The sequence below is a fragment of the Panthera tigris genome, chromosome B4 (genome assembly GCF_018350195.1).
Source record: "Panthera tigris isolate Pti1 chromosome B4, P.tigris_Pti1_mat1.1, whole genome shotgun sequence".
Lineage (NCBI taxonomy): Eukaryota > Metazoa > Chordata > Mammalia > Carnivora > Felidae > Panthera > Panthera tigris.
Window position 1 is genome coordinate 95,482,735 of NC_056666.1, and position 13,400 is coordinate 95,496,134.

The window sequence follows — 13,400 nt, forward strand, 5'->3', positions numbered from 1 at the left end:
AGATGCACTGATTTGGGATGGGAAGCAAATGTTGGACGCTGGCTCACTGCGTCCTAAAGGCTTTAATTTACAGCAGAAATAAAAAGGAGTTGTTCAACACGTAGAGTGAGGAGTCAGCTTTGAAAACTGATAAGAGGAGAAAAATGCCAGACTCATTTTGAATGTGAACTTAACAACCAGGACCCTTATTTCCCCGTAGCAAGATGATCGCAACTTTCTTAGAATGATTTAAGAATTCCCCTGAGGCACTTTGCCCAGGCCCCTTTGTGGGCCCATTTCAGCAGGCTTTAGAATCCTCCTAACAGGGCTTATCAGAGAAGATTCCAATTTAGAGCAGCAAAAGTTTAGAGTCTGATATCAGCTCTAGCTTTTCTTTTTCCTTTTTTTTTTTTTTCAAAAGGAGACATGATGTTTTACAGTGTTAACAGTTTTGAAAGGTCCTACATTTCCAGTGAACAGAGCGCTTTTGTGAAAAGCCTTCTGAAAAGCATTATTCAGGCGAAAATGCATCAAAGGGATGTGAGTTAAAAAGAGAAAAGTTTGCCGATGTAAAGATTGGAGGCAGCATGTGCTGACAGGTGCAATTATAGCCAAATAATTGAATCTTTTTAGAGAGATCTGTTGTGATAAGGCAATAGTTGTGGACTCACCTTGGAACCCTGTTCATAATTAGATACTCAGGGGTCCGGCTGTGGACGATACAACCAATGGAGGGATCGTGAACTATGTTATATGCAGGACAGAATCACTGTTGTACTTTGTAAAATAGGGCGAAATGGCATGATTTCAGCCCAACGGAACCTAATTAATGCAACGGTTGGAGACAAAGCTCAGCCTTTTCCCTCAGACTCCCAATAGTCTGGAACATTTTTCAGCCTCTAAAAATCATAGTCAGTCCAAGCTTCTAGATCCTTTGGTGTCAAAGAAACTAAAAAAAAAATGTCAATTTTTCAAAGCTAAGTAATTGCTTTTATTAGTAACATTAAAAATCTCTTTGTTGTTTGCTTGAAGAGTTTCTGGACACTTCTGTTACCTTTGTCTACACTGCACATCTAAGCCAAAGACTGGGATAGGGAATGATCTGGTGTTAATTTCTGAGAATGTTGCACCAAAGTCATGAAAGACAATAAGCTTGTTTCTGGTCTTGAAATATGGGTGTGCAGAGCCTTGGCTCAATGAGAAGTGGACTTGCTATCCATATTGTCCATGCTGCATGCACACTTGCTCAGGAATCTGAGCTGCAGGTCTTTCTCAGGGTCTCTGTGTGGACACAGAGCTGAGAAGAAGACACAGACTACTGAGATACAACACAAATCATTTCTACTTATCACAGGGCAGAGGGCATCCCTCACGCTCCATTAGTAATTCTGTTAGACATCTTGCTTCAGGCTTTCCTTTTTAAGGAAATAGTGTATTCTGCCATATTGTATGATTTCTTTCTGTCAGATTTATTTCTTTTATCCTCTTCTCCATAAAGTTGGATTACCTTGTCATTGCAATGCGATTAAAGGTTCTTAAGGTGGCTGAGAATTATAGGTTTCTGATAATGACACCTTAACTTAAAATCTAGGCGTTAGTTCCTTTTTTATTATAGGGAATTGACTCCTTAATGTCTTTGGATCTTAGTGTTTTCCTTCTTTTTTCCTTTGTAGTTGCCAACTTTTCACTTTTGCTTCTATCTTCATGTTTTTGAATTCCATTAGTACCTAGGTAGATAGAAGACTGTCCTCTGCAGCAGCCTTCTCGCAGTACCTGTCCCATAGTAAGCATTCAATATGCATTGGTCACAATAATCACTATTTTAGTTCCTGCTTACCTTGTTTGTTTATGTCACCTTCAGTACTTCCCCACAGTTTGACATCTGGTCTAGTTTTGGAATTATTATTGTCATCTTTTCTGCCTGGATAGGGAGGGGTGCTTTAGTATTTACATTATAGGCTACAATGGAATTACTCAGATTTATCCATGGTGGGCCACTCAATCCTAATTCCAACACCAGTGCAGACTGCATGGCCTTTTATTAATTTTTTTTAATGCTTATTTTTGAGAGAGAGAGAGAGAGAGAAAGAGAGAGAAATAGAGTGCAAGCTAGGAAGGGGCAGAAAGAGAGGGAGACACAGAATCCAAAACAGGCTCCAGGCTCTGAGCTGTCAGCACAGAGCCAGAAGTGGGGCACGAACCCACAGACCCCGAGATCATGACCTGAGCCGAAGTCAGATGCCCAACCGATTGAACTATCCAGGTGCCCCTGCATGGCCTTTTAAAAAACTGATCACAGGAGCACGTCTATAGGCTCCACTCCCAGCATAGAACTTTTAGACCTTTAACTGAATCAAATGCATGTGAAGAAGTGATTAGCTACCTAGTGAACTATCTTTCACCACCTTTCATTATTCCTCAGTATTATGATGTCATTTCAGTGGAATTAAATTTGAGCAGCTCAAGATTACATAATCACATTGAGTGTTAGTTTCATGTCCTTGCTGCTTGAAGCCTGCTAGTAGAGCTCTAGAGCATCATCTGTTCTGACAGCGGGTCTCCACCTTGGCTGTGCCTTCTTAGCACCTTCAGCGCCTTTAGAATAATGCAGATACTCTGGTCTATCCCAGAGAGTCTGACTGAATTGGTTTTAGGTAGGACTCAGTCATGGATATTCTTAAAAATTCTCCTCAAGGAATGGAGGGCCACTGGGTGGCAGGAAAAGAGATTCACAACATACTGACTACATTTGCACTTGTGCTAACCAACTTGGTTAAGCTCTCTCCCAACCATGTAAGCTGTGCCCCCTCACCCATCCCTTCTCGTTTTACTCCACATCTTCCAGTTAAAACAACAGAGCAGAAAGAGGACAGCTGTTTAAGTTGGAGGAATTTGATTTCAAATCTTGTCTGTCTTTTATTGAGATTGTGACCTTGGAAAGATAGTTAAATTTACATGAATTTTAGTTTCCCCATTTATCAAATGGGAATAATAAGTCTTCTTTGTAAGTATAGATAAATTAATATGATACAAGAGCATTTAGTACAGTACCCAACACATAATAGGAGCTCAGAATATGTTAGCTTTCTTTTCTCCCTTCTCTTTTTAATTTCTTTATAGGTCAAATGAAGGGCTCAGATAATATTTGAATCCTCCTTATTCCCTAGAATCCAATGAGTCTGATTCTCTGCCTTAAATAATATGAGTGGAGAGTAACTGCCATGTATTCTTTTCCACAAATCCAGTTCTGTGTAAAAAGAAAGCTATTGGCACACAGCTGACAGGGAATAAATTGGGAATTTCTTTTAGTATCCCATCTACACATTCTCCTTTGGCTACCCTTTCAACCTGATGTATCTGTGAAGTGGCTAGCCAAGGCTGGGGATGTGGTTTGAGTTGTGGGAACAAGATTTTTTGACTGAGTAATGCCATCTGTTTTATATGGGCATCAGTCTTGTACCCTTGACCACCATTCACTTGCTTCAACCATGTAACCACCCAATGTACTTTATACTTATGATAATAGTGGTAGCACCTGGCATTTATATTTTAGCACCTATTGAAAGTGATACACTTCAGAGGAGGCCAGGTGAAGTCAGGAAACATCTTTCAAAGACTACCTGGCTAATTACTTTTCGTCAAGAAAATAAAGTATTGCAGCTTCTCGATCCATTCCCAGAGAGTCATAGGAGAATTCATTCTAATATAGCTTGGTATCAGGGAACAGTGTGTGATTCGTGGCAATGACTCAGGAAGGCATCTGCCTTGCTTCACTGTGACACATACTTGCCTTTGCCTGATCATTTGGCTCCAAATGGAAGCTCAGGCAAATGAGAACAGACCTAAGCTTCTATTATTACCTAGTTCAGGCTGCCCAAAGCAGAGGACTGGGAAGGTTTTCCAACGTGCAGGCTCAAGGGAGTTGCCTGTGTTATAGGCAGATAAGTTGTTTATGGGAAAAGTCACTTTGATGATGACAATATAATCCCTCTGCTGTTTTCTGCTGTCCGCAAAGTGTAACATGGCAGGCAGTGCAACTTAAGTGTTAAAAGCAACAGTTTAGAAATCACCACAAGCTGGATTAAAATTTTGGCTTTATCCTTACAGCAAACTTTGTCTGTGAAGGGCCAGCTAGTAAATATTTTAGGCTTCATGGGCCATCTGGTCTCAGTCACAGCTACTCAACTCTGCCGTTCTAGTCTAAAGGAGCCACAGACAATACATAAATGAATGGGCATGGCTGTGTTTCAATTAAACTTTATTACGAAAACACGGAGTGGGCTAGATTGGCCTGCGACTGTAGGTTGCCCATCCCTGCTCTATAGGCTTTTGCACTAAGAAGTTACTTTAATTCTCTAACTTTCCCTTGAGGGTTAAAAGAGACAGTATTTGTCATAAAACACTTCCCACGTGGTTGGCATATGGCAAGCACTTGAAAATAGTAGTTGCTATCAACTTATTAAAAATATCGTATATCACACAATTTAAGATGCCATGAATTGTGAGGTGTGGCTGGATTTCAGAGATGTTAAAAGGTGATAAAAAGTCTTAGAACTGATGAAATTTGGTAACGGTAATTGATCATAGTAACAAGGTTCTATTTAGGATTTTAAGTCTTGTTCTACCAGTGACAGTTTGGACTTCCTGTATAACATATTTTTATGATGTTTTTCTTGTCAGAGACACATGTCATGAACTCCTGGGACATGTTCCACTACTCGCGGATCCTAAGTTTGCTCAGTTTTCACAAGAAATAGGCCTGGCATCTCTGGGAGCATCAGATGAAGATGTTCAGAAACTAGCCACCGTGAGTTCATTTTCAGTGAAAAAAACTGTTCTATTTATATCCATTTGTAAGGTAAACAAAGCTTAAGAGTCATTCATGATGATTACAAGGCAAATTTTATGGAGAAGGCATGGTGACTTCAGTGATTACTGTGTTGTGTTCCTTTGAAGTACAATGTGTTCTTAGCTCATCAGCCATTAAGATGTTTATATTTTATCCTTCTTGTTCAAGGAGTGGCTAGAGAGTAAATATTTTAGGCTCGCAGCTCATAAGGTCTCTGTCACAACTACTCAGTTAAGTCACTGTGATGCAAAAGTAGCCAGAGGCAGTATGTAAATGAATGAATGGTGGCTGTGTTCCAATAAAACTTTATTTATAAAAGCTGGCAGTGGGCCACGTTTGGCTTGTGTGCTGAAATTCGTTGACTTCTGTTCTAGTTCAATGTTTTTTTTCCTAGAAACATTAGGAATACTAAAAGTTATGCATTTATGAAAAAGTAGGGTTGTACTTGAGGTTATCACTGATTAGTGAATATGGGTGTGGTCAGACACAATTTGAGACAGCCATGAGAAGCTTAGGTGAAACAATTATTATAAGTACAAAACCAGAGAAAGATTTAATAGTTACTATGTTCTCAACAAGGTTTTTTTCTCAAAACAAGCAATATGAGAGGAAAAATGTCATGTTGGTGGCTTCCTTTAAGATGCAAATCTAGCAAGCATATCTACCTTACCTTAACCCCATTTCGAAGAGACCAGGGTAAGAAAGAACAACTTTAGCACACTCACTTACACAGGGGCCAGTCCATTTGCCTAAATGAACAAAGCTATCAGAGGAATTAAAAATGGAAGCTTAAGTTGTGTGTATTTGCTATAGATACACATTGATGTCACATCAGGCATGTAGGGATATTCTTCACTCCTACCAGGAAATACATGCTCTAGATTTCTTTTCTTTTCAAAAAAGTTTTTTGTTTTGAGAGAGAGAGAGAGAGTGAGAGAGAGAGAGAGAGAGAGAGAGAAGCACGTGTGTGTGAGCAAGCACAGGAGGAACAGAGGGAGAAACAATCTTACATTTTTTTTAACCTGTATTTATTTTTGAGAGAGAGACACACACAGAGTGCGAGTAGGGGAGGAACAGAGAGAGAGGGAAACACAGAATCCAAAGCAGGCTTCAGGCTCTGAGCTGTCAGCACAGAGCCCAACGCAGAGCCCACAAATTGTGAGATCATGACCTGAGCCTAAGTTGGACACTTAACCTACTGAGCCACCCAGGCACCCCACGAGAGAATCTTAAGCAGGCTCCACACTGAGCACGGAGCCCGACGCCAGGCTGTTACTCATGACTGTGAGATCATGACCTGAGCTGAAATCAAGAATTGGACGTTTAACTGACCGAGCCATCCAGGCGCCCCTCCTACATTTCTTAAGACAACTGGCCCTTTCAGTTCATCTTTTGTTTCCTAGTTTTCATAGAGATATAAGAAATGAGAAATGTTTTTCTAATATAAGAGAAGCAGCAGTGCAAAAGCCATGCTGTTAGTGTCAATGTAGAGATGAATAATTAGTGGGGTCAATGGGGGCTTCAGTAAACCCATTAGAGCCTATTGCCGAAGGCAGGTCCTCAGTTTTCACTGGCAGCTGCCAGACAGGAGTGCAGGCTTTGTGTTGCCAGTTCTCCAAATTTTTGAGAGAGACTGGAAATCTAGATTTCTAAATGAATTTAAATGATTTTAAGATTTTGGCTCATAAAAAACATTGTGAGCTGAGGAAAATATATTTGTAGACAGAATCAGGATCTTAACTTCCAATTTGCAACCTCTGCCCTAGGGAATGTATCTCATGTATATTGGCTATCTATTACTGCATAACAAATAACTCCAAAACTTAGTGGCTTGAAACAGCGAACATTTGTCATCTCATAGTTGGTGTTTGGGAATTCGGGAGCATCTTAGCCGAGTGGTTCTGGCTCAAGGACGCTCCTGTGGTTGCTGTCAAGATGTGGGCGGGGCCTGCAGTTATGTGAAGATTTGGGAATCTTCTGCCAAGAGAGTTCACTCATGTGGCTATTGGCAAGTCACTTTCTCTAGAGCAAGTAATGGGGGAGGGGGAGGAGGAGAAAGAGATCGATGTAGGGAGGAAGTTGTAATGACTTCTCTGACTTGATCACATGTTGCTCATGTCAGCCATATTATGTTCGTTAGAAGGGACTCACTCCAGCCCACGTTGAAGGGGAAGGAGATTAGCCTCCACTTTTGGAAGAAAGGAGTGTCAGAGTGTTTGTAGACATGTTTTAAAACCACCACACCACTGAGTTCTGTTATTTAATTCTCAAACCTTGGCTCTGTCTTTAAACTCCACATTTTAGAACTTTTTCTGTGCCTGGAAGATTTCCCTTGAAATTTTCCTGGTTTCAGCCTTTAACCCCCTATAACTTGTACTCTTCATCAGGGATGAATGTACTCCTTATTTGTCTGACTCTGAACAATCACAAATCGGGATTCAACTCTGCCAGGCTCTGTGTGTGTCCAAAGAGAGGACGGGAAGGAATAAGGTAGGGCTGCATGGATGTGAATGTAGGTAGATCCTAGTGAGTGATCTTATTTCTTTTTTAAAAGCAGTAACAAAAAAGTAGGTTTGTTGGCCTTTATTTTTACACTCCATAAAGTGATAATTAATTAAGTCCATTGTTCAAACTAGCATTCACCAAGAATATAACACGGCCCTCACGTTTGGGAAATTTGTAGCCTGTATAGGTAAAACTAAGATTTTTCAGAGAGAAAGTTTGTACTGGGTCCCGAAAGATGAAAAAGTCAGCCAAGTTGCAAAGGGGGAAAGGAGGGGGGGACCTGAGGGACAGTTTCAGCCAGAATAAGAAATCTCTCTGATTTGGGGACCCAGCAGGGAATGCCTGCTCACCAGATTGCAGGGCCATGCTGAAAACAAGGATTGCCTTTTGTATTAGATATCTATCACTACTGTTAACAAATTACATATGACTTAAAACAACACAAATTTGTTATCTTACAGTTTCATTAAGCTTAGAAGTTTGACACAATTCTCACTGAGCTAAAATTAAAGTGTTGGGATGCCTGGGTGGCTCAGGTGGTTAGGCGACCAACTCTTGATTTTGGCTCAGCTCATGATCTCACGGTTCATGGGATCAAGCCCTGTGTTGGCTGACAGCACAGAGCCTGCTTGGGATTCTCTCTCTTTCCCTCTCTCTGCCCCTCCCCCATGCTTTTGCTTGCTCTCTCAAAAAATAAGTAAACATTAAAGAAAATAAAATTAAGGTGTCAACAGGGTTGTGCTCCTCTCTGGAGGCCCCAGGGGAGAATCTGTTTCTTTGCTTTTTCGAGTATCTAGAGGTTGCTTCCATTCCTTGGCTCATGGACCTCTTCCTTTGTCTTCAAAGCCAGCAACGTTGCAACTCTCTGATCTTTCTGCCATTGCCACATCTCTCTTCACTGACTGAAGCTGGGAAAGTTGTTTTGTTTTTAAGGACTTAGGTGATTAGATTGGGCCCTGCTGGATAATTCACAATAATTTCACCATTTCATGGTCCATATTCTTAATGATATCTGCAAATGTAATACTTTCTAGGGATTAGGGCAGGACATCTTTGGGGGGAGCATTATTTTTTGTTTCTATGCTTACATTTGCAAGGAAAAAAATGAATACTTGAATACTTGTATCTTGAAACCTATTATACTAGGACCAGTAAATTTATAGGATGAATATGTTTTCTTTTGGAACTTACATTCCTTAGCATGATTCTAATACCCTTGGCTATGATTGCCTTAGGTCCAACAGCTAAAAATGCTTCCGTCTGTTAGAGATCATTGGGTCATTAATCATGTTTCTCTCTCTCATTTTTTCATTGCCTTTTTCCTGGAATATACATGTACTTCTGCAAAAGCCAATCAATAGTTAGTCTTTAAATGGCTAAAGAATCCTAGGTACCATGAGGTAGGAATAAGAAAAAGACAAAAAGGTATACTTGCATCAAGGAGCTTTTGACCTTTCATCCACAAAAGTATGAAAATCCAGAGTTAGTGTGAGCTTTTATTAATATAGGTGAGAAGGTATGCAGAAGAAGTGGATTTAAGGTGAAGCTTCCAAATGCGTTTGAGTTCTGAATTCAGTGGTGGAGACTGGGGTTCAGAACTGGGAGCAGAGGCCAGCAGTTTCATTTCTTCTTCTTTTCAAAAAACATTTTTATTTAAATCCAAGTGAGTTGACATGTAGTGTAGTAACGGTTTCAGGAGTAGAATTTAGTGATTCGTCACTTATATACAACACCCAGTGCTTATCACAAGTGCCCTCCTTAGTGCCCATCACCCATCTAGCCCATACCCCCTACCTCCCCTCTAGCAACCCTCAGTTTATTCTCTGTATTTAAGAGTCTCTTATGATTTGCCTCCCTTTCTGTTTTTATTTTTCTTTCCCTTCCCCTATGTTCATCTGTTGTGTTTCTTAAATTTCACATAAGACAGGTTCATTTCTATGTAGGAAGTAGCTGGTGACAGGTTAAGGAGGATCAAGTGTCCCCCAAGGGAGCCAAGAATCCTGCCTGGAATCTTGCAGTAGCTTTGACAGTTAAAAACAAAACAAAACAAAACAAAACAAAACAAAACAAAACAAAACAAAACCAAACCAAACCCAAGAGAGTAAAACTTGCAAAAGATTTTAACACAAAGATTTTGAACCTCTTCTAAATGCAGTGGAGAGTTGGTGGGGTGGGGGGAGTGGAGGGGGGAACTCACCATGGTTTTGTCTGATCTACTCATTTCTCTTTTTCTCATATTGCATGTGCCCCCACCCCAGCTCCCTTTGATTTCCTGCCTCTCACAAGCCTTGTGATTCCAGTTCCTTCCAGCTTTATAGACTCTACCCATCTACTCTGAAAAGTGTTTCGCAGGGGCACTCAGTTGGTTGAACATCTGACCCTTGATCTTCGTTCAGGTCATGATTTCTCCATTCGTGAGATCGAGCCCCATGTCAGGCTCTGCACTGGCAGTGTGGAGCCTACTTGGGATTCGCTCTCTCCCCCTCTCTCTCTGCCCCTCCCCCCTCAAAATAAATAAATACAAACATTTAATAAACATTTAAGAAAAAAGAAAAGTGTTTCGCAGACCAAAGAGAAATTTGGAAAGCTTTTCCTGCGTGCTGTGGGGAGTGTGGGGGAGAGACTCACAGTGTGAGGAGGCTAGGGAGAGAGATTTTCCCTGAAATGCTCCTAAAACTGTTGTTGACTTTAGAAACCATAACACATCTCTCAGTCAGAAACAAAGTGAATGGGAAACTGCTGGAAGGTGGTTTTGAAAGAAAGAACAGATTCTGGCCAGGCCATTTCAAAGTAAACCCTGGAATACATAACCTATTGGATAACGTGCATATTAATGACTCTCAAGCCATATACTGTAGCTAAAAGTTGCAAAGACTAAGAGATTAAGGGCTGACTACGGCCTCACTGGGAGGTGTAAAAAGTCCAGTGGTAGGGGGAATAGTGTTGGTTGGGAGGCCTCTTAACTGTCCAGATGAGAAATGGACATGTTATTAGCTGATTTCCTCAAAGTTGTTCCCATTAAGTCCCCTGAAGATGTACTGGAGTAAAATGAGAGATGAGATGTACCAAAGGAGAAAAATCCATAGAGAGGACAAATGGAAAACCACAGAAATCACTATTTATGCAGCACAATGAGACAGGCCATATTATTCTTTTACTCTAGGTGAGATTTATATTATTAATGACTCTGTTTATATAGTGCCTGCTTTTCCTTGTTTAGTGAATTTAAGCACTTAGGAAATAGGGAGTAAAAGCAGACACTTAATAACTTTCTGTGATGTGCTGTCAACAAATCCATCCAAGGAAGAAAACAACGTCCAGTAGGACTAATTGGCCACCACTAAATTCTGTTTCATCCAAAGCTGCTTTTGAACTTCTGGGTCTGATTTCAGAGGGACCAGGCTATTTGCCTATAGCGATATTGCTTCTTCTTGCTATATTTCTACATGATATTTATTTTGACATTTTAATAATGCTTAGCTTTGAGAATGAAGCTATCTCTGCTGTTTATGTAGCCAGTGGTTTCTATGCTCTGAGAACCATTTAAATGAAACTCTTTTGTATCTGAAGAAATTGATGATGATGCTTGGTAAATGTATTTCAAATGCATTGTTATACATGTAAATAATTTGCCCTCTGGTGGATAATGAATAAGGCCACTGGTTTTGGCAGCTGCACTCTTTTTATACTCATCATAGCTGTCCGGGGTCTGTGCATGATAGATATGCAAAAATATTCCCAGTAAGGGCTGCTTGGAGTGTGCTATGATTTTGAGACGAGCCATTTCCCACCGTAGTGCTGGCTTAAGTGGATTTAATAGATTAGTGTCTTCTTTAAGGGTTGTAAACTTAAATGCCTTCAGGGGCCAGATAGGTAGCAAACATGTGTGAAACAGCCTGATATACGATAATAAGGAGTGTAGGAGCCTGTGGAGAACTGGAGAATGCACATTACATCTAAAGGCCTTCATATCCAGAAATTAAAATAAAACAAAATGTTCTTTGGCTACAAACCATGTCTGCAAGCTGAAACAGAACTCGGCTCTCAGTCCCCAGCCCTTGTATCTGAGGTTAGAGTACATGTTAGACCTACCGTCATTCTTGAGGGACCAACCCATGCTCGGTTCATCTCTTGTCATAGTGGATGTTCTTAATTACGGTTTGCTGACTATTTTTCCTAAGAAAATAGTGTTCTCTAGAGGGAAGTATCCTATCGCTGTTGAGAGATGACTGGTTTTGAATTAAACTGCAAACAGTTACAAGCATGATTGCCATGCATGTGGGCTGAGCACATGTCAAAAGTTTAACTAATTAATGAGGGAAAAGCAGGATGATAAATGCAGCTCAAGGAAGAATTTGCAAGACTGAGACCATATCGTCCCTGAAAGAAAGAACCTGGAATAAGGTGCAAAGTCGTTTGTGTTCTATGGGCAAAAACTACATAACCTTGAGGTTGTCTTTTCTCCCAGGCAGAAATCATTTGCGTGTCTAGTGGACAAAAATAACTTACGATTTATCTATCTTCACAAGTTACCATCTAACTTCACAACGTCTGGGCCCTAATGAGTAGTAAATAGGAAGTCGGGAAAGCTTACGTTCCCTAGATTAATGCTGCTCAAACCATAATGTATATAAAATAAGTTAGGGATGTTGTTAAAAGGCAGATTCTGGTCAGGTAGGTCCAGCATGGGGCCTGAGATCTGGCATTGTTTTGTTTGTTTGTTTTTGTTTCTTAAAATTTTTTTAAGTTTATTTATTTATTTTGAGAGAGACAGAGACAATGTGAGCAGGGGAGGGACAGAGAGAGAGGGAAATTGAGAGAGAGAATCCCAAGCAGGGATTCAATGACGCAGGGCTCAAACTCAGGAAACTGGGAGTTCATGACTTGAGCCAAAACCAAGAGTGGGACACTCAACCAACTGAGCCACTCAGGTGCCCCAGGATCTGGCATTTCTAACAAGATCCCAGGTAATGCTGATGCTGTAAGTCAAAGAGGGTCAGTTGACCTGATAGGCCTGTGGGCCTATTAGACAATGCTTGAATGTTTCATTCAAAAGACACATGGTAATCTTCCAGTCTTATTTCCATATTTTGATACTTTTTTTCTACAAGCTGGATTCATAGAGTATTGGGAGATTAATATTGTGTAATATGAGATGAGTTTATTTAGGACTTAGTCTGGGCCTGAAAATGAATGCTTGCATCTATGAGCGCCATGTCATTGGTTCTGTTTTGAGTGTCTACTCTTAAACTCCCCTGCTGCTTGCTCTTTGACCACATGACTTATATTATCCAATTTTATGGGAATACATAAACAGAAACTTGCTGATTAAGTGGATTTAGGAATCAGTCCTAGAAAAATATCGATTTCGCTTCCTTCCCAACGTTGGGAAATGTAAAGGGGTGCCTTTCACCAAATGGTGCTTCCCATCTACGGTGTGTCCCATCATGCAGATGGTTTCTGTTCAGTCTATTCATTTCTCACATCATGGAGGCATTTGAAACAGACAAAGCTGTGCACCACTTGTAAGAGAAAGCAATCAGTATGAATACACCTCAGATGTTTCCAAGCAGAATAAATTGGCCTCTGGCCTAGTTGGAATTTTCTCTCTACAGAGAGTTTTAGGTCATCCATTCAGTCCTGTTGACCCTGACACATACTTACCTTCACTTCATGATTGAGGGTTTCTGTCACTGGGTCTTGGGAAAGCTGATGAGAGAAGAGTCTTGGCCAATGGTAATAAAAGAATAAGCACTCTTTCCCAGAATATGTTCCCAGAACATTAGTCTCATGAAATGTTATTATGGGTTCTAGAAAAGAAGGGATCTATGGGCAAATATATTTGGGAAACATTGAGTTAAAAAAAGAAAACAGCTTTGTTTTTTAAAGTACTGAGACTTTTCAGGGACTCTAATGTGATAATGTGTAGGGTGAATCTCCACAGGTGATAAAAAACTTATTTCTCCAAACTTACCATGTTTTCCCTGTTTTAAGATGCCATTGATTGTAAAATATACTCTTAATTCAATAGCTTGTTCTAAAGGGGAAAAAAGATTTAGTTAGCAAA

The 13,400-nt window shown here is 40.3% G+C and overlaps 1 protein-coding gene across 2 annotated transcripts in view; it reads left to right on the plus strand.

Annotated features, from left to right (window-relative positions):
• TPH2 (tryptophan hydroxylase 2) overlaps positions 1-13,400 on the plus strand; it is a 105,507-nt gene that overhangs the window by 61,540 nt on the left and 30,567 nt on the right. For both annotated transcript variants that reach the window (XM_015537566.2, XM_007082253.3), the window contains exon 8: positions 4,660-4,786. In XM_015537566.2, the coding sequence (XP_015393052.1) occupies positions 4,660-4,786 (127 nt within the window). The remainder of the gene's footprint in view (positions 1-4,659; positions 4,787-13,400) is intronic.